Source organism: Piliocolobus tephrosceles, chromosome 11, assembly GCF_002776525.5.
Source record: "Piliocolobus tephrosceles isolate RC106 chromosome 11, ASM277652v3, whole genome shotgun sequence".
Lineage (NCBI taxonomy): Eukaryota > Metazoa > Chordata > Mammalia > Primates > Cercopithecidae > Piliocolobus > Piliocolobus tephrosceles.
The window spans coordinates 63688326-63713918 of record NC_045444.1 but is presented as its reverse complement, the minus strand read 5'-3'; the positions used below and the strand labels follow the sequence as shown (position 1 = coordinate 63713918).

At 39.5% G+C, this 25593-nt stretch overlaps 1 protein-coding gene and 1 long non-coding RNA gene across 5 annotated transcripts in view; one reads left to right on the top strand and one right to left on the bottom strand.

Moving 5' to 3' along the window:
- Nucleotides 1-25593, top strand: part of PDE11A (phosphodiesterase 11A) — a 514093-nt gene that overhangs the window by 401506 nt on the left and 86994 nt on the right. For all 4 annotated transcript variants that reach the window (XM_023212325.2, XM_026454253.1, XM_023212327.2 and 1 more), the window contains 3 exons: nt 5710-5856; nt 6118-6225; nt 21688-21797. In XM_023212325.2, the coding sequence (XP_023068093.1) occupies nt 5710-5856; nt 6118-6225; nt 21688-21797 (365 nt within the window). The remainder of the gene's footprint in view (nt 1-5709; nt 5857-6117; nt 6226-21687; nt 21798-25593) is intronic.
- The window catches only part of LOC111542772, a 55762-nt gene continuing 40747 nt past the window's right edge, over nt 10579-25593 (bottom strand). The window contains exon 5 of the long non-coding RNA XR_002731655.1: nt 10579-10779. This is a non-coding gene — a long non-coding RNA (uncharacterized LOC111542772). The remainder of the gene's footprint in view (nt 10780-25593) is intronic.

Sequence of the window (25593 nt, the reverse complement as noted above, 5' to 3'; positions counted from 1 at the left end):
AAGTATAATACTAAAACAGTATCTGGCACATAATAAGGGCTATAATTATATTGGCAAAAGAAAGAACTTTACTGTCCCTTCCACATCACCACAGCTCAACCTCCTGTCTCCATTAATCCCAGAATCGTAAAGCCCCTGACTAGGGCTTTTGTCCAGAGGATCAAGACAGTGAGTAGGCTGGAATTAGCAACAAGTCAATTTTCCTTTGAATTGCCGGAGCTGGACTACCACCCACTTTGTTGTTTCTTCCCATTTTCTGAGCATCACAAAATGTAATATTCATGTGTCAAGGGATCCAGGATTGTATTTTAACATTTTATGGCCTCTTCGTAAAGCTACCTTTTCAATTTTAGAGGAGGCAGTTTTATGACTCCCTTTGATAACCACTTAACTATTAAGACCCAAACAAAGAAGAAGAATGGTCAAAGGATATCAGGTACTTCCAGCCAGCCAGAGTCTCACTTCTTGAACATTATTCAAATTAGCTCCAGGACTCATAATTCTGTGTTTTCATTTATTGCTGCAGTAAAGTAAATGGTTCTTTTATCCAAATGTTATTTCCTGGCTATTAATTCAGCAGTTATTTTGGATTGTGGCACTCCTCTTTGATTTAGGGATATGACACCTTATAAATATTTAAAAGTTGAAGACTGACACTTGGAGAAATTGACTTTGATTTGTTTTGTTAATATCTTATGGCTAGAGTAATTATAGGTTTGGAAGATGCAATCTCTTTTTCTGTTTACTGGAAGCGACGGGGAGCACTGTGTCTCTATAACAAGGAATTTGTCAATGGAAGGCTATTCCCAAATCTTTTGCAGACCAGATCTCTATGCTTGTCTGCTCAAGATACATGCTGCCTGTTACTCTTCATAGTTTTCTCCAGAACCTGCTCTTTAACCCAGAAATGTGAGGATGAAAACTACTCAGACTTCTCAAAATAGCTGAAAATGGTCATTCCTGAAAGGCTTGGAACTTTCTTTCATCTACACGTGCCAGCAAGGGTTTATGGCAGGGCTCAGTGTGATCTACAGACTGGTATGATTTAACCACGGATCAATCAACCTATTAGGGGAAAAAAAGACAAGGTCAATAAGGATGGGTCTTGGTGAACCAGAGGTCATTTTACATTTTCAACCTAATGTTCTTATTTCCTTTCCATTAACATTTCATAATGAAAAAAAAATTCCTATATTCTTTAATTTTTAAGATAATTAAGTGAATTTAGTGCCTTTGAAAGGTAGAGGATTTATAATGGTATCAGGGAATACACTATTAATAATCTACAAGACAGGGGCCACTTGGAGTGGAGCAGTGCTGCCTCTATCACCATTTCTGCTTCTTTGGTAACAAACTGTAACAAGGTTCAGCCTCCTTTGCCAATTCAGAACCAAACTTCTCTCCTGAGACCAGAAAGATTTGTGTCTTTTGGGACGGGACCTCTATCTCTTGAAAAGTGTTTTTTCACTAACATTTGATTTTGAGTTGGAACAAATTACAGCAAGCACAGATATTTCTGAGATCTTGGTATTCTCTATTTACAAACCCTCAAACACATGATAGGAGTAAAGAATTGTTCTGGAGCTTCCCTAAGGAAAAAAAAAAACATGGCATCTGCCTCTAAGATTATTACAGCCTAATAAGTGAGTTCACTGGCAAAAGTGAACCCACAGGGGCACAGAATAAGAGAAAGAGATCTACATGCCTGCAGCCAGGCCTGTGCACATAGAAACAAAGGGCCTACAGACTAAAGGCTGGCTTCCCTCTGAGTTCTCCAAGCTGACCATTCTAGGTATCATTTACTAAAGATAACTTCATTGATTTTTGAATAAAGATGATAGATCAACTACACCCATTTTCTTTTGTTGTCTCCCCATGCACTACTAAAACAAAAATAAAGGTTTTTTTTTTTTTTTTTAATGCATAAATTCTCAAAGCCAAAGAAATTGGGAAGTGACTTAACAGTGACAAAATTTTGGACGCTGGAAAACAGATGGATGAATAGGAAGTAATTTAGCAAACTCAAGACAGCCAAAATAACCTAGCATTAGGAAAAGCTGAGAGGCAAGCAGATTTATACCATAGACTCCTCCCCACAAATAGCTCAGGAATTGACTAATTAAGTACCTTTGAAAGTGCAAATGAAGATGGGCTTATAAACAGGAAAAAGCAGTTAGAGCCCCAGATCCTTTGTTCTACTCCCTACTCCATGAAGACTAGAGGCTTGTAGTCTGGAGAGAGTATAATCGTGGCTCTTCGAGTTAGGGAATGGTCAGTGCAGAGCATGAGGGTGGGTGTGCAGGGTGAAAACAGGAGGACTGAACGAACAGGAGACCAATGCTGAGGCTCCTCCTCCCACCTGCTTCCCCACTAGGCTCCAGCTAGAAGACTGTTCTCTGGGGATTCTGAGTAGCTAAAGAGTAAAGACACAAAGATGCTGACATTTGGTGGTTTCCCCAGGTCAGACACATTCCCCCTACAGAGAAGTCCCCAGAAGCTCCAATAGAAACTTTTAGAGCCCCACTTTTACACAGGAGTGGAAAACTAAAGATTACCAGGCCGCTAAGGAAAACCTCTAATATTTCTAAAGCCTCTAATGTATTAAAATAATTTATTGAAAGTTGGCTGATGAAGAAAAAGATGAAATCATTGATTGATGAATAGAACAAAGATGTGCTGTATGCATACAATGGAATATTATTCAGTTTAAGAAAAAAGAAAACCTGTCATATGCTTTAACATGGATAAACTTTGAGGACATTATGCTAAGTCAAATAAGCCAATGACAAAAAAAGACAAATATTGCATGATTCTACTTGTATGAGGTAGAGTAATCAAACTCATGGAAACAGAAAGAATGGTGGTTGCCAGTAGCTGGGAAGAGGAGGAAATGGGGAGTTGTTTAATAGGTATGGAGTTACAGCCATGCAAGATGAAAAAGTTCTAGAGATCTGTTGTATGACAATGGGCATATAGTTAACAATACTGTACTGTACACAGTACAGTATTTGTACCACAATTTAAAAAAAGAGACTAAAACAAAGTACAGAGAGTGAAGCAAATTATAAAAGGAGAAGAAAATGACAAATAGAATTGTCATTCACATCCTCAGGCAGGTAAGAGAAAATGTTGTATCTCTGAAATAAAATTAGGGTGCTATTAAAAATATATAAAAAGGAATATCCAGACGACAAAAGAAGAGTTCTTAGAATGAAAACCATGGTATTAAAATCTCAACAGTAAGAAGAAATTTCCTAGAAAAGAGCAAAAAGGAAAAGAAATAAAACATATGAGAAATGAAAAACATGAAAGAAAAAGAAAATTAAAACTAAAAGAAAAGAGAAAGGAAAGAAAGAAAGAAGAAAGAAGAGAAAAGAAAAGAAAAGAAAGACAAACCAGTCCAAAGGTCAAGTTAAGGGAATTCCAGAAAAATAAAAGAGAGGAAGAAATCTTCAAAGAGCTTATTTTAAAATGTTTTTCTAGAATTAAAAGACATAATTTTCCAATTAAGAAAAGGGCTTACAACCAAACACCACATGTTCTCACTCATAGGTAGGAATCGAACAATGATGACAGTTGGTCACAGGGCAGGGAACATCACACACCGGAGTCTGTCGTGGGGTGGGGGCAGGGAGGAGGGATAGCATTAGGAGATATACCTAATGTAAATAATGAGTTAATGGGTGCAGCAAACCAATATGGCACATGTATGCATATGTGACAAACCTACATGTTGTGCACATGTACCCTAGAACTTAAAGTATAATAAATAAATAAATAAAGTAAGTAAGATTTAAAGTGACAACAAAAAATCTAAGTGCAGTGGAGGATGGAATTAAGTGTCTTTTTTTCTGTCTTTTTTTTGCAATCAGAATTAAGATGTCATCTTAATAATTTATTATAGCTAAAGATAAGCCTTTAAAATAGTTTACTACAGCTAAAGCTAAGCCTCATGGTAACTACAAAGCAAAAACCTATAATAGATACACTGGGGGGGGGGGCGGGGAAGAAAGAAAGAAAGAAAAAGACTTACAAAGTGCCTAGGATAATAAATGAAAATAAACTCACACCAGGGCACATTTCCATGACATTTCAGAACTCTTGAAGCAAAAAAATTCTACACAAACTGGGTAGGAGGGGGAGTTATTTTCAAAGTATAATAGCCCAGAATAGCTTCTGACTTCTCAAAAGCAACATCGCAAGCTCAAAGAGCAACGCCTTTAACATTCTAATAGAATGATTTCCAACCTAGAAATCTTACCTAGACAAACCACTGTTAATGAAATGTGACAGTAATACAAAAACATTTCAGACTGCACGGCCTCACAAATCTACCTCACACCTTTTCTTGGGAATCTGTTAGAGGATGTGTCTCACCAAAATGAGAAGAGAAACCAAGAAAGAGAAAGATGTGGGCTAGAGAAACAAAAGAGAGAGAGAAAGACATCCCTATAATTACGGTGAAGGAGTATCCTACGATGAAAACGACATATCAGACATAGAAGATAGTTGGTCTAGATTCGAGAAATGCAGGAAGTTCCAGGAGTGATTTATTCGTGAAACTGATGGAATGCCCAAAGCATATGAACATTTTGAGAGGAGACTTAGACAACTGGTAGAGAGTTTCGGGGTTGAATTAATTACAAGTACATGGAAAACTAAGCTCCACCTATGGAGGAGCATAGAGTTGGGAAGGAAGGATTAATGATGTGTTTTCTGGAATGCTTAGAGCAGCCAGAGTTGGATTGAATCTCTTAGCCAAAGTAAGTAGCTCCAGGGCATAAATTACTGTCAGGGTAATTTAAACTCAGTGAATAGATAGGAATATAAATACAGAATGGTCTCTGATAACCTGAAAATATAAAAGTGACTCCCTTACCAAGAGTGATCCAAAGAATATGGTAAAGCCAATGAAATCACCATACAAATGATTTCCCAAGATTTTCTTTTTTTCCTTTTTAGGCTCATTTGTGGGACAGCTGATTGACAGTTGCCTAACATGGGTGTTTTGGAAACCTTGAATATGTATGACCAGTATTATAATTATGTTGTGTATTTATATAGAATGAAGCTAAACAAGACAGCAAAATTGATCTCAGTGAAACATATGCTTATGCTAAACCTCCAGATATCTCTATTTTATTAAGGCAACATATTTCCCACCAGAGATGTGCTGTCTGATCCTTTCAATCATTATGAATATACAGAACACGTGTGTAACAAAGAACACGTGCAAGCTACAGGATATAAGGATAGAAGAAACAAGGCAAAGTGGTGTATTCCCATCTCCTTCTCCTGAATAGCATGAATTAAAATTCACAGCTGCTGGCTGCCCAGATGTTTCTTGCATTTAGTGCTCTGTAATATGCATCAGAATATATTGTATGACCACGGTTTCCATAAACTTGACAGTGCTGTATTCTAAATTCTGCAGACTCGATCCAGTGTATGTATTTGTAGGTATTTTATCTTCAGATTAGTTTCCCTCCTGCCCCCCGCCGCCGCCCCTCTGCCCCCACCTTCATTTGCTTGGGGCATTTGCAGTTCAGAAACAAAAGACATTTACAGCTCAGAGTTTAGCTGTATCAGGGTGTAAGTGCAGGTCAGGCCTGATTTATGTGGCACTTCTGATAAGCAGGGGAGGAGAGCAGGATGGGCGTTTAGAAAAGCTGGTGAACTTGGCTTGACTTATGTCTTTTGCTTTTGTAGGCAGCCAACATCCCTCTGGTGTCAGAACTTGCCATCGATGACATTCATTTTGATGACTTTTCTCTTGACGTTGATGCCATGATCACAGCTGCTCTCCGGATGTTCATGGAGCTGGGGATGGTACAGAAATTTAAAATTGACTATGAGGTAAGATGTCTGTCTTGGGTGATCCAAGCAGTTCACCTGGGACAACGTGTTAGGCACTCTGAACCACCAGTTTCCCAAATACAAAATGGGGATGATAATCCCTCCCCTGCACACCTCATGGGATTACTGTAAGAACCAGAAGAGATGTTTGTGGAAGGCCTTTGATCATTGAGGGTTACTCAGACATAAGGCACCTTTGAGATAAGGGTCCACTGGAATCACTTGCAACCTGCCTGACGCACCCTCTCCCTCCCATTTCAGACACTGTGTAGGTGGCTTTTGACAGTGAGGAAGAACTATCGGATGGTTCTGTACCACAACTGGAGACATGCCTTCAACGTGTGTCAGCTGATGTTTGCGATGTTAACCGTAAGTGTGCTTAGCGATGGTGGAAGATCATTCCTCATTCACAGGAACTAGCAGGCCTTCTCCTTTATGTTTCCATTTCTCTGAAAAATTACCATGTGATCATTTTATGTTGGAACTTACCTGCCCTTGTTATGAAAGTATATATGTGCCAGCAATTTCTGAGCTTGAAAGCTATAACATCGTTGAGTCCTTGAAGCCATTGTAGCCTTGGAATGATTACTTGAGCTTCTCTTCAGTATTTTTTCTGGGTAAACTGTTTCTTTTACAAAAGAAATGCTCAGATTTTTAAAGTAATCTTTTTGTAGAGGAAATGTAAATGAGTAACAGAACAAAGAGATCACTGGATATGACTCTTGGCTGGTGGAAAGCCAGTAGGGAGGTATGAACATCACCCACAGGAATATGGAAATCCTGAGAGGATGCCCATTTGAGAGAATGCCCAGGGAGGCCAAGGGGAAAAGAGGGGTAGGAGTGCGCGCTCCCCAGGTTTAGGGCTTACTTGCCTTAAAATCTCCGTCCCGCCGGGTTTTAACCCAGTGATGGTGGCCAGTCTGTTTCACGGAGATATCTAACATAGCTGGGCAGAGGTAAGCCTTGGAATTTAATCCGAAAGCAAATGTTTGTGGCAAAGATTGAAACAAATCCTCTATTTACTTCTTTTGGCAAGAAATAAGGCTTGTTTTGGCATAATTTCTACTACATTGTTACGCTATCATCAAGTAAAATGTTTTCTGGCTTAAATATGTTGGTTTCTTTGGTCTCATAGTTATATATACACACATATGTACGTACATATCTGTGGGTGTGTGTAAACAAATTGCCATACCAAAAAAGAGAACGTGAGTCTTGGATTCTTCCAACATAAAGCAAATACCTTATATTTTTGCAGCCAGACTAAAATTTAAACAGAAAATCACAGCGCCAAATGAAATGCATTTTCCTTTGGTCCAAGTGAACAAAGATGATTCTGTTCTGCTTCTTCCTCAAAAAAAAGAAAAATCTCTGCCTCATTTTCTGCCTATTAAAATTTTACTCATTCTTTAAGGCATTGATTTAGTGCCAGTTTTTCTACAAAAGTCTTCCCCTTTCTCCCAAATCATCAATAATTACTTCTTTCCCTGTACTGTATCTAGTACAACACATCTTTCTTGCTACTGTGTATTTTAAGTTACAAATCTGTCATCCTCCTATAGAGTAAGCTGCTGAGGGAAGAGATCGTTTCTTGTTCTTTCAACAACATCTACTTATTTGCTCAACCACCATTTACTGAGGCTAGCACCAGCGCCTTGCACTCTGTCATGTACTTGGTGGGTTTTCAAAAAATGTATGTTGAATTGACATGAGCTGAAATGTGCATCTGGCATAGAAGATGGGGCCAGAATGTCTTTTGTACTAGGGACTTGTGCTTTGGGTCCTCGACTGCTTAAGAAACAGGCAGACTGGCCTGGGGAAACTGGACTGGTTCCATTCTTCTGTTGCATCCACCATCAGAGGAGTGAGCCAGTCAAGTGAGAAAGGAAGATGCTTTGAACCATGAGGCTTAATGGCTCAAGTGACAACCATTGCTTGGGAAAAAAAAAAATCTTCATTTTGTTTTTCCATAGCGTACCTCAGTAAACAAGGTATAATTTTTTTGTGTACAGAGTTCATGTGTCTGGCCCACAGAGGACAGTCAATAAAAAACTTCTTACCCCTTTATTTTGGAAAACCTATGGATTTATGCTGAATTGCCAAAATAAGTAAGCAGGAACCCTGTTCAATGAAGGGAAAAGAAATGGCTGTGACATTTTTGCGTTAGAAATGTCAAAGACAGAGACAGATTTTTAGGACAAGCCTTAAAATAGTTGGAATAGGGGAAACCGGCAAGAGCACCAGGGTCACGGTGGACACTTAGGAGCAAAAGGAAATATATACCCAGTTTTCTGCAGTGGGTACTTCCATTATATGGGCAATTTTGATCTTTTCCAAGAAATTGAAGAAAATAGAATTCTTAAACTATGTCACCACAATGGGGATGCTCATATCATCAGATTATTTCCAGGGTGCAATTGTTTTTGCAAGTATGCTCAGCAATCTTGAAGAGCAGCATTGTTGGAGAAGGCTTAGGTTTTGTTTTTTTGCATTCATGCTAACACAGAAAGAGGAGACTTCATTGTTAAATTTCTCTAGGGAGGGTGGGTGGAGGAGATCACAAAACAAAAACATGACTTCAGAAAGAATACAACGTTATTTTGGTTTCTTTCACATTTTATTGAGTAGCCACATCTGGAAACTATAGTATTTTCTGCTCATTAAATTTCGTTGAACTTAACCAAGGGTTACAGTCGGTTAAAAGTGTCAACATTTGTTTTTCTCTAGCGTAAGTTATCTTCTCCAAACTTGACTTTGGTCAATCTGGTTAATCAGAAATTTTTAATTAAGAAAATAATTACAGAAGTAACAAAGACTACTCAATCAGTGTAGCTAAAAATAAATTTAACTCACTCATCAATTCTCATCTCTGGAATGTGACCTTGGCCTATGGTAAAATGATGCCCTATTTCTTTCCACCAATGGGCACTCATGTTTTGGGCACTCCTGAAGACTCTGAAAGCCTTTCAATGTTTTGATCTTATCAGTGATTAAATTTCCATTCCAGGGATCTCATATTTCCTGTCTGTGGGTTGTGTTAGAACCAAAATTCTCTATTAATCTAGGGGGGAAAAAAAGAAAGAAAGAAAAGAAATTCACCATATACCAACCATTGGCTACAGCCTGGTTAATGTCATAAAGCTAAGACAGCACAGCGTGTGTGTGCTGAGGCTTCCTCTAGATGGCGCTCCAAGGCAAAGTTTCCCAGCTGGTTTCCAGAAAAGAGGGGGAAAAAAAACCTTACCAACCTTCCTTGAAAGTGCTTCTTCTAGCACTGCCACCACAAAATAAATGTTTTTCCTAAAAGAGATAGCAACAAAACCAGTCTGTCGGAAAAGAGCCTTTCCCATCAGGATGGGCCTGTTTTATGACTGCCACCTTGCATACCATACTGTTAACGTGAATAATAGTGTTCTCCGTGTGACCTTAAATCTGTGATTGTGTATTTTTCCAAGCCCATTGTCTCTGGGAATGGGGAGATGCATAGTTCTGTATCACTGCTGAACAAATTTTGGCACCACGTACAACAGGACGAGCAAATTATAAATATATGCCCCAGCTTCCTAACCTTTAACCCTAAAATCACTTCATGGGTGGAAAATAAACCTAGTGACTCAGCATTGTGTTTTGCGAAAGTATTCAGGTTCATGTCTAGGTAACAAAGCGGTTTTGTTCCTTTAGATATTAAAAAAAAAAAAACTGCTCTGTAGGACAGGCAAATGATATAAAATGATGAGCATTTTGTTCACTGGGAACTCTGTTAATGACTTATTAATTTGTTCCATGCCTCTGGTCTGAAATTTCACATTTATAAATTTGAAAGCTTCAATGTTATTCTTTGCTTTTAAAGAGATATTTAGGTAGTTAAAATTTCCCAAATACTTTGAATTCCTCCGACAAATACAGTACGTAGTAACAGTTACTATTTGTGGTTAAAATGAGGAAGAAAACCTGCAGATCAGTGATCATCATATAAATTGTCTTTACTAATAGGAGTTTATAGAACAAATATTCCATGATGCACATACGTAATAAATAAATTATAACTATAAATACATGATGAAAGATGATGGACATATTTCTTAAATTCACGATGTAGACTAGATATAGGAAATGACTCTGCTTTTGTTTGTGTTCTGTAAAATAAAAGGCATGTAGTGGTGCCAAGGTTGCAGAGACATTTTTTTCTGTTTTATAAATGATGTATGAGCTCTGACAGATTTTCCAAGGGGAAAAAAAGATTTCTTTAAGAGTCAGTATTCTTTACTATCCCATAAATGTACTCATTACCACTTTGGGCCATGCCCTGCATCCTGTAGGATATCAATAAAGATTAATTGAATGAGTGAATTTAGTTTAGGGTAATATTATTCAAGGAACCATGCTGCTCAGTGTCCAGTTAAAAAAAGCTATAAAATGATGAACAACTATCATTGCTTGAAATCTTGTTCTTCATATCACACTAAGGTTCAGCTAGGGTTCATATAGAATATTATGATCTTGCAGAATTCACTGGATATGAAAAGAGAAGAGCACATGATCACATTAAAATTTATGGTGGTGCTGGCAGAGTGGCGCTGGTGGGGAATTGCAGTTAAACACTAATAATAACCAAGTATCACAGCAAACACATTGATACCCCCTGACATTTACTGGGGGCTTCTTAAATCTTAATGTGGAGGTAGCATGTTTAAATCCATATTTGTGTTGTCAACAAGGTTATTTTCAGAGATAAGCCAAACCATTTTATTGATAATTCAAACTAGAGAGCAGAAGGGATGTTTAGGGAGAAAATCCATCCTATTCACCAGCTTGAGGCTAATGTTCTGTCCTCTGACTGCAGTTTCCAGGAAAGTCCTTGATTTTAGAGGTAGAAAATTCCTTCTGGAAGATTTTAGAAGCACAGCTGAAACTCCTCCCTCCCTGTCCAAGAAATACAGAACCAATTGAAATTTTAAATAAAATAATTTTACTCAATAGTCAGAATCCTACTCTCAACAGAAATTGAATTCCTTTGTAGATTGTAACACTGGAAGTTACAAAGAGAGAGATCTAGATGTTTTGTTCTGTAAATGACTAAAATAAAGTAATAAACAGTAATCATATTTGTAATCATCAATATTTTTACATTGCATTTTCTTATCAATAAAAGTAGTAACTTGTTATATTTACTTTAAAATAAATGGCAGCATTATTGTAATAATATGATAAAATCTACATGATAGAACAACCAACTCTTTAATCTTCATGCAGCTGTAACCTACAAGATGGCAAATTTTTAATTTAGAAAAGGAGTAATTTTTAAATGTTTTTGCAGAATATCAGCTCCAGACACAATAAATTAACTATGGGGCTAATCAATTTGAATACTATGTTTAAATTACATTTAAGACTCCTGTCTTTTAATCATTTAAAAAGGTTTCTATTTTTATTCTCTCTGACTACATCTCAGAGCCCCAATTAGGCACTCTGTGCTTCCAGCTGACATTCCCTTTATCCACATTTATTTTATAAAAGAAAAAAGGCAAAGCTGCACATAATTAAGAACCTGGTGTGCTAATAACCAAACATACAATTGGGCAGAAGGATAATCCAATCCATTTCCTCTCACAGGAGAGTAACCTCCATAACTCACTTTAAGCGCTGCCATTCATGACTTATGGGTCATTCCCTTTCTAGTGAAAATAAATCTCCCGCACCGTCAGCCAGAGCTGGGTATTTTTCTTAGGACATGGAAATTGTAAAAGTGTATGAACATAATCATGTCCGACGTTACAGGGAAAGTATAACCTCTTGCTCATGGACACAGGCTTATACGTAAATGTCTGTAGTTTTGAGGCTGGGCTGCCTAGTTACAATATAGGATTCTTCATTAAAGTAAATTTATTCTTGAGATTTTTATGATGTTGGTAAACTGCTTAATCTGTCGCTTTGTGTTTTATGACGCTAGCCAAATCCTCCAGGTCAGGGAGACCCAGCAGCAGAGCCACCGTCATTTATCACAGCCTCCATTTTCCACGGTGTATGATTTCCCAGTGGCACTTTCTTGGGACTGAAACCTGGCACCTAAGGGTGTTAAGTTTGGAGCTATAAAAAGTTTTAAGTTTTCATGGGTCTCATATTTAGTTTTGGCTCAATTATGGCTCATAAAAATTGGGGTAAGCTTTGAAGAAGCCTCAAATTCTTGAAATTCACCAACCTGGGCTCTGTGGCATTTTGAGAGATCTGTCTTTCTACACAATTAATGTGCACCAAGTGATCTGCTTCATTTTCTATGGTCATAAACCATATGTTATATTATATGCAGTTCACTGGTAATTTATCAGAAATAAAATATAAATTATATTTCCAAACATGGACAAAACTTGCCGTCCTTGTCCTCAAAAAAACATCGTAAAGCACAAGTATTGTTAGGGTTGAAAGCTAAGTCCTTAAGAATCTGATACTCTTTTTCTTTTGGTTCTTTGTAAAATGCATTATATGTGCTATATACATACAGCTATGTTTATTTATTATCTTTTGATGTAGAAACCTCAACTTTCTCAAGTCTTATTATTTAGTTGAAAATTTCTTTATACTATTTGAATATCTTTTTGTACATTTTATCAAAATAAGAGAGCAGAAATATATTGAGCAAATTTTATTTGACCACATTACGACTTCCTGAGAATGAAATAAAGAGTGTTGACGGATATCAGAGGTTTGCTTTGAAATACTCTAGCAAACAAACAAAGCAAACACATGCTGCATGTGAAGAGACAGATGAAACAAGTCACAAAACCTGGATTCCTGCTGAAGTTAGTCTATGACTGCATTGGGTTCATTATATTAATAGTATTCTATTTTTTGTACGTTTTTAACTCTCCAAAATAAAGAATTTGAAAATTATGCTAAATAGGTTAAAAATTAAGCCTTAGAAGTGGTTATAAATGTAATAGAATATAATAATAAAGTTATATATAAATTAATTCAATTTTTAAATGTATGCATCAAACATCTACACAACATATATAATTGTACCAGACTGTGTTGCCTTTCTGAGACTTACATGGACAAGTACTTGCAACCTTAGTTGAGGCTAAGGGTCAACATATTCCCAAAACATGACTAAGGTTTTATGATTTGATAGTAATTCCTTCAGACGCTTCTGGTTGGGAAAGAAAGTCAATTATATATAGACTGTAAGGTCTTTCCAACTCTGAGCTTGGTAAGGAAAGGATCATTTAGGCCTAAATCAATATTTGATTAATGCCAGAGCAATATTTGGCTGCATTCATCTTGAAAAGAAAGAGAAGCAAATTCAATCAAAACTATCCCGTTCCCATGGATAATTAGACAACCTGCAACTGGCTTGTTGCATTGCATACTCTGGTAAAGGAGATATGTGAGCGTGTTGGTCCTGGATGGTGATTCCCTATCAGCTGGAAAGGTTCTGGTCTCTGGACCTCAAAATGGGGCTGAGGTGCCCCCTTTTCTGCTCAGCAGACCCAAGTATTGGTAGACAAACATTACTGTAAATGCCAAGGGAGTATGACCACTAAATATAGATGCTGTAGTTTGCTCAGTAGGGATTTTTCTCCCTTCCATTGAAGTTTGTGGTTGCATACCTGTTCTCCCCCTTATGCTTTCATCACACACTGTCTCTGATTGGCAAAGGTAAGATCTTTTTTAAAAAAAGAAGGTATGCTGCGACAGCCAGTTCTAAATACTCGTAAGCACTCCTAGTAAGCAATTGAAATCTGCTTCCACTCCAAAGCTTGAGACAGTCCTCTGCTCAATATTATTGCCTTGAAGCATATGGAACAGTTTGATACCCATCAGGCTGCCCCTAGGATCTATAGGTTGAGTGGTTGCCATTCCATCACAAAGCAAATAAAATAGGGTCTCAAAAAGAAGCATACTGTGCTTGCTGTCCATGAACACGGAGCCCTAACATTGCCTTAACAATTCTCTGATCACCGTGATCCACCCATGACTGGTATATGTGCTGAACTGGGGGGTGATTGAAGGCACCCTTCTTATAGAACCATCAGCCTCCATTAGGAGACATAAGTTTCACAAGCAGACGCTTCATGTTAAGGATGACTCAGCAAAGCTGGACCAGCCATCAGCATTGCAAATTGGGGCTTTTTTCTTTTTCTTAAGATGATATGAATATCTTGTTTGTGACATTTACAACGAAACCTTCAAAGAGCACTTTTTGGCTGAAATAAATTTGATTTTAATAATGTACCAAAGACCCCAGACAGTGACCCTGCAACACTCTTATGTACCAGAAATTTAAAAATACCAGAAATTAAATGCTTCTTCTATAAATACTGCCTTTCTCCCCAAGCTCATAAGGCCTTAAAATTCAAGCCATCTATAGATCAGCGAAGGCACGACGACACAGATTAGGAATACGGTGTGCAGATTCTTCTAGAGGAGGCACTTCCTTGAGAAACCATGTCTTTCAAAACCCTTGGAAAATTGTCTGACCCGTACTTTTTCCTCTTCTTGTCCAAAAGAGTGAGAAAGATGAAGAAGAGGAAGAAAGACTCCAAAACCTATCATATTGTCCCTCAACCTTAGCCAATTCACTGAGGGCTCTGCTGCAGTGCCTGGACATCAGAATTCATGGTGGAGCATATGGAGCCTACCATCTTCAGCTTTAGGGTGTTTGCAACCACTAGGAATTTCTACTACATCATTAGATTCCCTCTCTCTTAGTTTGCCATCTGCTAGATCTCAGAATCAACAGGATGAACTCATCAGGAAATCCCTTATCATTCAATACCTCCAATAGTTGGGTTCAAAAAGAAAGGTGAGAACAGAATTTCTGGCATCACTTTCTCAGATTGCTGAGCCAGGACTGCACACACGGTAAGGGCATGCAGTCCATAGTGTATCTCCTCCAGAAACCAAGCAGGAGGAGCTGGATATTTCTACCAGTTCTCTCTTCCACAAAGCACAACCAACGTTATGACAGCTTCTCTTTAGAAAAAAGTGCTCTGTGGCACTGTTCTGCTGGCTCAAGAGGTAACCAGATTCTATGTGCAGCAAGGACCGGCTGTCTTCTTCACTGCTCTGTTCCTAGTGCCAGGAAATCAGTAAATAATAAATATTTGTTCAATGAATGAATGGACACTTTTCAGAGTATCAATATTTCATTTCAAGCTGGGACAGTTTGATGAAGTGTGGGTTAATTCTTGAAACAAAAAAGAATATACAAATACACATACACACGTGTAAAACTATAGATGTTCTTATAAACAAATGTTCTTTATGGAAATTTTAGACACAAAGGAAAAATTTTAAGCCAACTGTAATTCCACTACTCATAATATCTTGATGTACATCTTAACAGTATTTTTCTATACATATATTTAAACATTTTATAAAGTGGAGATATTACAAACTATTGTATCTTTCTTTTCTCTCTACACCTCATTTGTAAAGCACTGTATGTTATCAAGCACATATTGATGTGACAGAGCCATATTTAAACTAAAAATGTCCAATGGCTCTGCAATATCAACCTCTTCCTACTCAAGAATAATGTCCTTCATGAAATAAAGCACACACCGAGGGATTCTTTACAGCCCTATTGTCTAACACTGTATCATCCCAATAGGATTTAAAAGCTGTGCAGCTGAACCCACACCTCGACTTAGGGGCTGTGTAGCACAGTGAGTAAGAACACAGACTCGGGAGCCAGGCTACCTGGGCTTTTATCCCATCTCTCTTACTGTATAGTCTCGTAACCTGGTGCCTCAATATCTTCATCTACAAAATGGGAAGATAAGCACAGTTACCTACCTCAGAGAGTTCTTGTAAGGATTAAATGAGCTAATGAATGTGAAGTACTTAGGAAAATGCCCAGCATATACTAAGCGCTGTACAAGTCAACTGTTGTTGACATTATCCCAGGCCTCTTCTCAAATATACCCAGTGCTCAATACATCATAGGCACTTAATAACACTTCTTAAATTAGTAAATTGTCTATAGCACCACCTAGTGTTGACATTATGGGTGTTTTTACACCTTTTCGGATTCAACAGAGTCACAAAGTAACAGTCATTTTTCTCTGGCTATGATATTCCCCTATTCATGTGTATCATACAGGATCAGCATTAAAATGAGAGTACATCCTGGCTGATTTAAATTTTACATTGGCTAATGATAAAAATTACTAGGTACTCTAGGAGACCCTGAAAATCAGTCTTACTGGCTTGGGTCTTTTGGAGTTCTAGTTATTATATGCTGTAGTAGCTGGGGTAGGCTTATCCCAGTATACATTTCAGCCCAGTGAGGGAATATTACTGGAGGCCTGCTCAGAGGGCAGGTTTAAGGCTTTGCTGGAGGGGGTGCCATGGGAAATAGGTTTATATGCCCTGGCTGACTCTTTACTTAGATATATTGTATTTGCTGCTTATATTTCTGATACAAACTGTGAGGGAATACAGGTGAGAAGATATATTAACATTAAAGCTCAATAAAACCCATAATGATTGGGTCAGGAAAAGAAAAGACATAATTTTATTTGAAAATAAAAGAATAAACCAGAGTCGAGAATGGGGTGAATGCATTAAAATATACTTCCTGCTGCCTCTCTGTTTTCTTTTGAAAGTATATTGTCTTCACCAGGCAGTTGACTTTTTCTACTCAATATCGGTACATGCAGGCCTGAATGGATAGCCCTGGGAGGAAGATGGATGAGGGCGGGGGAGGGGCAAAAGGACACTTAGTGGCAGGTGGGCATTTTTCAGGCTTGATGACTCCCAGAAACCATTTACCAGGCAGCTTTAAATCACAGTCAAGAGATAGGTGCTGCTTCAGTAACTCAGGTATCACAGTCGGGAGAGGTAAATATGTTTTGTGTGACTGTGTGTGGATGCTGTACTTCAGGGATTCTCTACTTCAAGAATCTAGAGATAGGCTCCATAGTCTTCAATATTATAAAATTACAGAAAATTTTCCAGGAAGAGAGTCTAGGGCTCTGTTATGTTCTTAAAAGTATCCATGATACCAATAGTTTAAGACCAAGATCCTAGATTTCTGGGCAGAGCAGGGGATGGGGACTGTGTAGAACATTTTAGCAAAATATGTTCCATCTTACTATAAAATGTGTGATAACTGATGGTTTAAAAATGGCTGGGGATTTTTATCTTAAATCTATTAGATGGCATTTGATTTCAACTACTGATTAAATTTCTAGTCAAATTACCTTATTTTAACATTATCCCTAATCTTACTGCTCTGATTCATCAGCTAATTCTAGTCAATAGCATTTTCATGGGCAAAATCTCTCTAAATTTTAGCACAATATCATTGCACAACACTTATTTCCAGCATATCATAGGTAATTATTGCATACTTGATAGACTTTTCAAGTTTTACCTAGTATTAGCAAGACCAAACTCAACACTTTGAGTTTTAAGATGATGGAGATCACCACAAAAGACATTTAATCCCCTCCCCTTCTCAAAAATCATCCTAAAATAATATGGAGAAAAAGAAATGTACACAAGTCCCGCCTTGCATGGACTCATAACATATGAAGGCAGAAAATGAAGGGAGGATACTTCATAACTTAGCAGAGAAGAGAAACCCAAGTACCTTCAGAGGTGAGGGTGTGGAGGAAGGGGTACCCATAAGAAATAATGCTACCCCCAGGACCTAATGAGACTCAGGAACTGGAGGCCTCAGATACCATGAAAATGAGGTGATATGGAATGAGGGAGTGATGAAAACAGTGAATGCCCAAGTCTCCATCCCCTCTCTGTGTAGTTGGAGGGCTACTCTTCCCCCTGACTCTGCCATAACCAGAGTATTTGCCAGAGAAATGGAATCCCAGAGTTGGGTACACAACCAAAAGCAAAGTTAGGATGAGGTGCACACTCAAAATAAGAGGATTAAGTGAAAGCCTACATCCTCACAGGTGGACAGCTACAGTTCTCTTTTCTCAGGATGCCAACACATGTGTTTACACCATTCCCAGGTAACAGATTGGAAAGTCCAGAGAAAATGAGTTTAGATGTTGGCATTTGGGCATCTCCAGCAAAAAGCCAGCTGGCCACACAGTCACCCCATGGTAAGACACAGCAATCTGCGGGCATCACCCACATACACTGGTGCACAGTGAGCTTTGTGATGCTTTACTGTTAAGAATGAATAGACCACCAAAGGTTACCAGACACTTGAGAGAAACCACCAAACACAGAGAAAAGAAGGAGTTCAGAGAAAAAAGGCAATACAGGGAACAGAAGAAATTTTCAGAAGAATTATAATCAATATCTTCAGAAAGACAAGAAAAGATCATGCATCCATGTGAGAAGAATAGCATGCTATTATAAGACAAGGAGCAGCAAACAAGAAAATGCTTATAAACTAAACTTATTACTATGCCTGGAAAGTAAGAAGAAAGGCCTATATAGGACATGGAAGAGATAAGAAAATAAGAAAATCAGTACCAGAAGTCCAGTATCCAACTAATTGGAGTTTCATTCAAATAGGGCAGAAAAAAAACTGCTGAAGAGGAAATTATTTTAAAAAAGAAAAGAAAAGAAAAAAAGATGAGTAAATTTCTTTATTGTACTGAAGAAATGGATTCTCCAGATTAGGCTTAACACACAAATTGAACGGGGAAAAAAGTCCCAACCCAAAGCATATCTCTGTGAAATTGCTGAACACCAGAAACAGAGAGGAAATTCTAAAAGAAAGAAAATCAAGTAACATTCAAAGTATTAGGATTGAGAATGGTATGTTCTTCTCAAAAGCAACTTTGGAAGCTCGAACATAATAGAGCAGGCCTTCAAAATTCTGAGTGAAAATGTTTCAGTCTAGAATTGTGAGGCACGCTGAGTATGAGAATAGAATAAAGATTTTTTTTTTTTCAGTCATGCAAAGCCTCAAAAACAACCAACTCCCCCAGTGTTTAAAAAAAGTAAGTCCTTTTCTCATGAAGCCCCTGCAGATGTGCTTCTGCAAATTAGGGAGTAAATGAGGAAAAAGAAAGGCATGGGCTGCAAGAGGTGGGGGATCAGACACAGGTGGGGAAGGAGGAACCCCCTGAATGATGGTGGAGGAAGCTCCAAGGGCAGCTGGCAACAGAGCAGAGAATCCAGACCAGACCCCAGGGTTGAGCTGCAGGAAGGAGTTCCCAGGACAGGAAGGAGTTCCCAGGACAGGAAGGATCTAGAAACAAGCTGTGACCGTTTTGACCCACTTCAAAATTGCTTTGAGAAGCATTTTGCAGAGTTGTGTAGGGTGTGAGAAGACCTAGATGTTTCACAGAAATCCTAACTCCAGGAAACAAGAAAATGTACATGATTAAGGAAACAATCATTGTATACTGGTTGACTCAGCAGTGAATGATATTTATAGGATGGTAATATAGGAAAGCTCTGTGGATCATATTGGGAGCATGAGGGGAGGGTGACCGTAAACTCACCTGCTGCTAGACGTCACCAGTGTTCAAGGGCAGATTCTGGTGAAAGGATGCTGGGAGCTTGCCCTCTTCTGCTATGCACTAGCTGGGAGACAGACCCTGGGCATATGACTTAGCCTCTCTGTGACTCAGTTTTCTCATCTATAACTGGGGACAATAATAGTTTCTACCTAACAGGACTGTTATGAGAACTCCATAAGTTAAACGGCTGTAAAGCTCTTAGAACAATGTATGGTACATAGAAAGGACAATATGAATACTTGGTGAATAACCAAGTATTAATAATATATGCATGCTATATAGAAATACAGTGGGAAAACTACCAATTTAAGTAAAAAAGAAAATAGAAAGCAGTTGCCTTCTGGAATTAAGAAAGGAGAATAATGAGGGACTACTGATTTTTAATTCTAAGTCTCAGTATAATTTGAATTTTTTAAATTACTGCAGGTAATAATTTAAGTAAAATAAAATTAGCTTAGAAAAACTAACAGCCAACGGCAGATTTTAAAATCAAGGGCATATACAAGCTTTCTTGTTTGTTTATTTGTTTGTTTGAGATAGAATCTTGCTCTGTCACTGAGGCTGAAGTCCAGTGACACCATATAGGCTCACTGCAACCCCCGCCTCCCGGTTCAAGCAATTCTCCCGCCTCAGCCTCACGAGTAGCTGGGATTACAGGCATGTGCCACCAAGCCAGGCTAATTTTTGTATTTTCAGTAGAGACGGGGTTTTGCCATGTTCGTCACGCTGGTCTCGAATTCCTGACCTCAGGTGATCTACCCACCTCGGCCTCCCAAAGTGCTGGGATTACAGGTTTGAACCACCACGCTCGGCCAGCATACGCAAGCTTTGACATGGACTATTTCATACTCCCAATTTATTAATATTCTCGTTTGCTATACAAATGAAGTTATATGTATTTCTAAATGTAGCAGTGGACTCAAGTCTATTTTTTAAAATAAAATTGTTGGCCAGGCGTGGAGGCTCACACCTATAATCCCAGCATTTTGGGAGGCCAAGGTAGGGTGGATCACCTGATGTCAGGAGTTCGAGACCAGCCTGACTAACATGGTGAAACCCCATCTCTACTAAAAATGCAAAAATAAGCTGGGCATGGTGGTGCGCGCCTGTAATCCCAGCTACTTGGGAAGCTGAGGCAGGAGAATCACTTGAACCCAGGAGGTGGAGGTTGCAGTGAGCCGAGATGGTGCCATTGCACTCCAGCCTGGGTGACAGAGCGAGGCTCTGTCTCCTAAAAAAATAAAATAAAATAAAATTGTCAACACAGGAACCTACTATTCAGTTATTTCTGCAACACAAACATAATTAATTTAAAAACGAAATTTTCATTGCTCTAAGAGAAGTGTCTTACAGGTGTGGGCCAGTGATCCTAGATTTGGGGGAAAAAACACACATGAAAAGTGGAGCAATTTGTACCCTAACCCTCCCCCTCCTCCCACTCTCTGATAAAGATTTTAATAAGTAATGAAATGGGAGACTTACAAAGTAAAAGAGGGGAAGATATAAAGGCCTTCGATCAAGAAAATGCATAGACCTTCTTTCCCAGAGGTCTACTTCCTCTTCTAAACTAATGAAAGGGCCAGCAGGAACCCAAGAAGCATTGCTGCTCTTGGTTGCATAATTATATCAACCTGCTTCTAAAAGAAATCACATCACAGCTGTGCATTTCACCAGCAAGCTACCACAAGATAAGAAAAAAAGAATTCCCAGTAATGGATACCCCACTCAATCCTCAGTCTGGGTTGACAATCCTCTGACAAATTCTAGTGTCCATGACACACACTACCTTATTATCTGTGTGAATTTCATCTGTCTACCAACCTAATATGAATTAAGGTATTTACAAGATAACCTCTAGGATGTCATTGTATAACAATTTGAGTATGTTAAAGTCTCTCCTTTTAATGTTAAAAAAAGAAGGGTTGTGTTTTCCTTCTGCCTGCTCTCATTTGGGTGGGATCTGGTGGGTGTAGTGTTCAGTTTGAAAGTCACTGCTTCCTCCTATTCCCCAACCTCCAACCTCCAAACCCTATGGTCATCATTAAAATGTATAATAACAAAACACATTTTGCCCTGGGCCTTTGCCAAACTGTCACTGTCTCTGGATAGTCCAACCTTCTCTCTAAAAAGGGAACAAAATAGTCTGAACTATGTCCCGGTGTGGCAGCATGGGCCGCTGTGACAGCAAGCTAATTTATCACTGTGGGGACCTTAGGCTGTGCAACTGACCACCCAACTTACTGTTGTCTGAGGGGGTGGCAGTTAATCATCTGCTTAAATGATGTGGGTATGAAAACAGAGTTGATTGTTGCTCAGCACCTAACCTTATCCATCCTCCGTGCCCCAGTAGTGACTGTTGCCATTTTCCCCTTCTTCCCAGACTGCTGGGTTTCAAGAGATTCTGACCGAGGTGGAAATTTTAGCCGTGATTGTGGGATGCCTGTGTCATGACCTCGACCACAGGGGAACCAACAATGCCTTCCAAGCTAAGTAAGTGTTCTAAACTGCTGTTATTTTAATGCATTTGCCTTTCTGTTCAGAGCCAAAGGTGATGAATGCTAAAGAGTAAAGCATTAATTTCTGGCATCCGAGGCCAAGGCCACGCAGGCTTAGGCGTGCATGTCATGGGGCCCATCCATCTTTATAATTCCCTATTCTTCTTTTAATTGCAAATTTGCCCTTCATGTCATGCTTGTTGATTTGGTTGGTCTCTGTTGACCTTAGTCAGATAACAAAGCTTGGATTTTAAAGGGCCTACTTTTTTCACCCAGAATATTTGCCTTTAAGGCCTCATAAGCTTCCTGGACTTGCTACTCTCAAACTCTGGTTTGAGACTGTTAAAATAAAAGCAGTCTTAGGACATTTGATGAAGCAAAATATAATTTTCCTTCTCCAATAGAGTCTCTTCCAGGATTCTTTTGATGTTAGGTATTGTATAAACTATAGTGAAATAAAGCCACATTCAAGGAATATAGTTTTTGTTCCTCCCATCCCTACTCCCATAGAAAGGTGGAAGCAACAAAAGAATTACAGAAATACAGGGATGTCTGGGCAACTATTTGCCACACACATGATGTGTATAGATAGAACAATCTGTCCCTAAGCAGGTTTTTCTGGTCAAGATAACTGTTGCTTTGTGGCTCATACTGTGGCCAAGGCCACAGAACTTATGGGTGCTAGAAATAAGACCAAAACCCAGGTCACCTGACTTGTATATTGAGTCTGCCTTTAATGTTCCTTTCACTGTCTGCCTGCAAACAAAAGATACAGGCTTTCAGAGGCTGGAGAGAAAAGTTTTGGGGTGGAGAAGGTAGAGAAGGCTTCAATGAAGAGGTAAGATTAACTTCAGATGACTGATTTCATAACCTCTAGAACAAGTCAACCTCTATTATCTGAAACTTTCACAGCCTGCTCTTTGTCAACATGTTCTTTTCAGCTCACCATTCTCTTTTTTCCTCCAAACATCTACCCACTAAGACTTTGGGAGTCTAGGATTCTTGTATTTACTCCTGATCTAGCAGATGAATTTCAATTTTGTGCCCTCTGTCCAATCTGTATCCTATAGCCCATCACTTCAGTGCTCTCTTCTCAATATCCTATCATGTCCTGACAAATCTCTGTGACATCCACCCTGCAGAAACTCAGTCCTGGTTCAATCTAACAATTCAGTCTCTTGTCACTCTGTCTAGACTTGTAAAAGCGTTAGGAGAAAATGTCACAGTTGTGAGAGTTAGTTAGAGACATACCAAATATATATTCCTCCCACTCGGCTGGACGCTAGAACTCACTGCCAGTCTTCCTGTGTCCCTAGCCAGCCCCATTCACCATTGCTCTTAGCAGTTTCATATACCAAACTTGTGTCTTCTGAAACCACCTCCTGCTCCCCCGCCTCCCCCGCACCACTCAGCAGATCACCTTGCCTCCTACTTCACAGAGAAAATTGAGGCCATCAATCGAGAACTCTCTCAATTTCCTCCCCTGCCACCTACAAACTTATCTATCCATCCCCATCCTTCCCTCCTTCCCTCCTATCTCGGTAGGAGGGCTGTCTTTCCCTCGTCCGAGGCTAATCCCTCCACCTCTGCCGTGGACTCTTCCTTGCTTCTCCTCTGGGACTTTGCACCATCAATCTTCCTCTCCCCTCAGTATCTACTGTCCCTTTCCGCCAGCTCTCTGCATTCTATTAATAGAAACAGTTCTCCTGCATCTTGAAAAAAGCCTACCCTAATCCCCACTTCACTCTCCAGCTTCAGTTCTATTTCCCTCTTTCCTTCCCAGTCAAGCTTCACAGAAAGCTGTCTGGGTTCACTTCCTTCCCTTCCCCCAACCCCTGTCCTCCCACGTGGCTTCCAGTTCCACTCATTGGAGAAACCACCTCAGGAATGACACCCGTGGCCCCCTTTTCTCAAAGCTGTTGGACCTTTTTGTTGTCCTTCTTTCATAATACCTCTTGCCATGAGAAATACTTTGTCGCTGCCTCCTTCCTGAAACTCTCTCTTCCTTTGTCTCACAGATGAAGGGTTTTCATCCACCTGTACAGTGTTGAATCTCCATTGGCTTCAGGCCTCTGTCCCCCTGCCCCAGCCTTCACTGGCGATGCCCTCCCGCTTCCTCTCTCTCTTCGCGATCCTTCAGGCAGGGCCACCATCCATCTGCTGATGAGCCCTGAATACATTTCTTTGAACCATAATTCTCAGCTTATCGCCAGGCACTTATTCCATTGCTTGAGGAACACCTCCTCTTCGAAGTCCTATCGTCCCCTCAACCTCAGTCTTTCCCTCCATGCGTATCCCTCTTTCTTGTATTCTCTACCCCAAGGAATGGCCCCACCAAAAATGCACCAGTCACCCAACCTACCCTGCAGCATCCCTCAAAGCCAGAGCTCCTCTGTATGCTTACAGCAAGGACTGCTTCTTGGCATGACTCCTGGTTTGCTACAATGAACAGCGTGACTCTCCTCCCGAGGCTGCTTGGCACTCCGGAATAATCTTGCTAATTCACAAAGCTGACCAGGTCACTCCCCTGCTTAAAAGCCACCCACACCTCCTATGGCTTTTAGAATAGTGTTCCAGTTCCTTAGCTTAACCCCTTCGGGCCCTTTTCATTTGGACTCCTGCCTATTTCCCTGGCCCAGTGCCCACTCACCCCAGCCACCCCACTCATGCATCTATGTTCCAGACACAGGAACTCCAAGAAGCACTGGTGGGGTCCTGCTCAGTCACATCTCTCTGCTGCCCAATATGCTGTTTCCCCTGCCTGGCATGCCCTTCTCTCCTTCTTTCCCCAACACTCCTCTGAAAGCATCACCTTCGTGTTTCTATCCACCCTAATGTACCCCCATGGTCAATTTCCTATGCCCTGATTATGCCTTTTCCAAAGTGTGCACTTCATGCCATTTTAATTGCTGACTTGCAGATGTGTCTCTCCTTCTTCTCTGGCATGTGCAACAGTGGGTGAACAGTACCTGGGGGAGCATAATAAACAATAAATGTTTTGAGAATGAACAAACGAAGGATAACTGCATGAGTGGGTGACATATTTTAACTACAGCACTTTAACAAAGTTTCCTGATTTCTTTAACAGATGCAACCTCTTATAAATTATTATAAAACATTGCTTGTTTGTTTTTAACTTTTATTTTAGGTTTGGGGGTACATGTGATGGTTTGTTACATAGGTAAACACATGTGATGGGGGGTTTGTTAAATATATGTTATTTCATCATCCAGGTATTAAGCCCAGTACCTGATAGTTACCTTTGCTGCTCTTCTCCCTCCTGCCTCAAATAGACCCCAGTGTCTATTGTTTCCTTCTTTGTGTTCATAAGCTCTCATCATTTAGCTCCCACTTGTAAGTGAGAACATGTGGTATGTGGTTTTCTGTTCCTACATTAGTTTGCTAAGGATAATAGCCCTCAGTTCTACCTATGTTCCTGCAAAAGACATGATCTCATTCTTTTTTATGGGTACATAGTATTCCATGGTGTATATATATCACATTTATTAATCCAATCTGTCATTGATGGGCATTTAGGTTGATTCCATGTCTTTGCTATTGTGAATAGTGCTGCAATGAAACATTGTTTTATACATTGTGTTGATGCTGCACTAAAGAGCTGGAGCCCATTGAAGTGTACGTTGTGTATGCTTTCATTGTAGGGTCTGATTGCTCCTTGTTTGGAGTTCTTGTGTCTACACTGCATTATTTTTTTAGGATTCCTCTTTCCCCCAGGCCAATGGTATGATTGTCAGTGTATCTCCCTCTAGCACACTCTCTCCAGCCCGCTA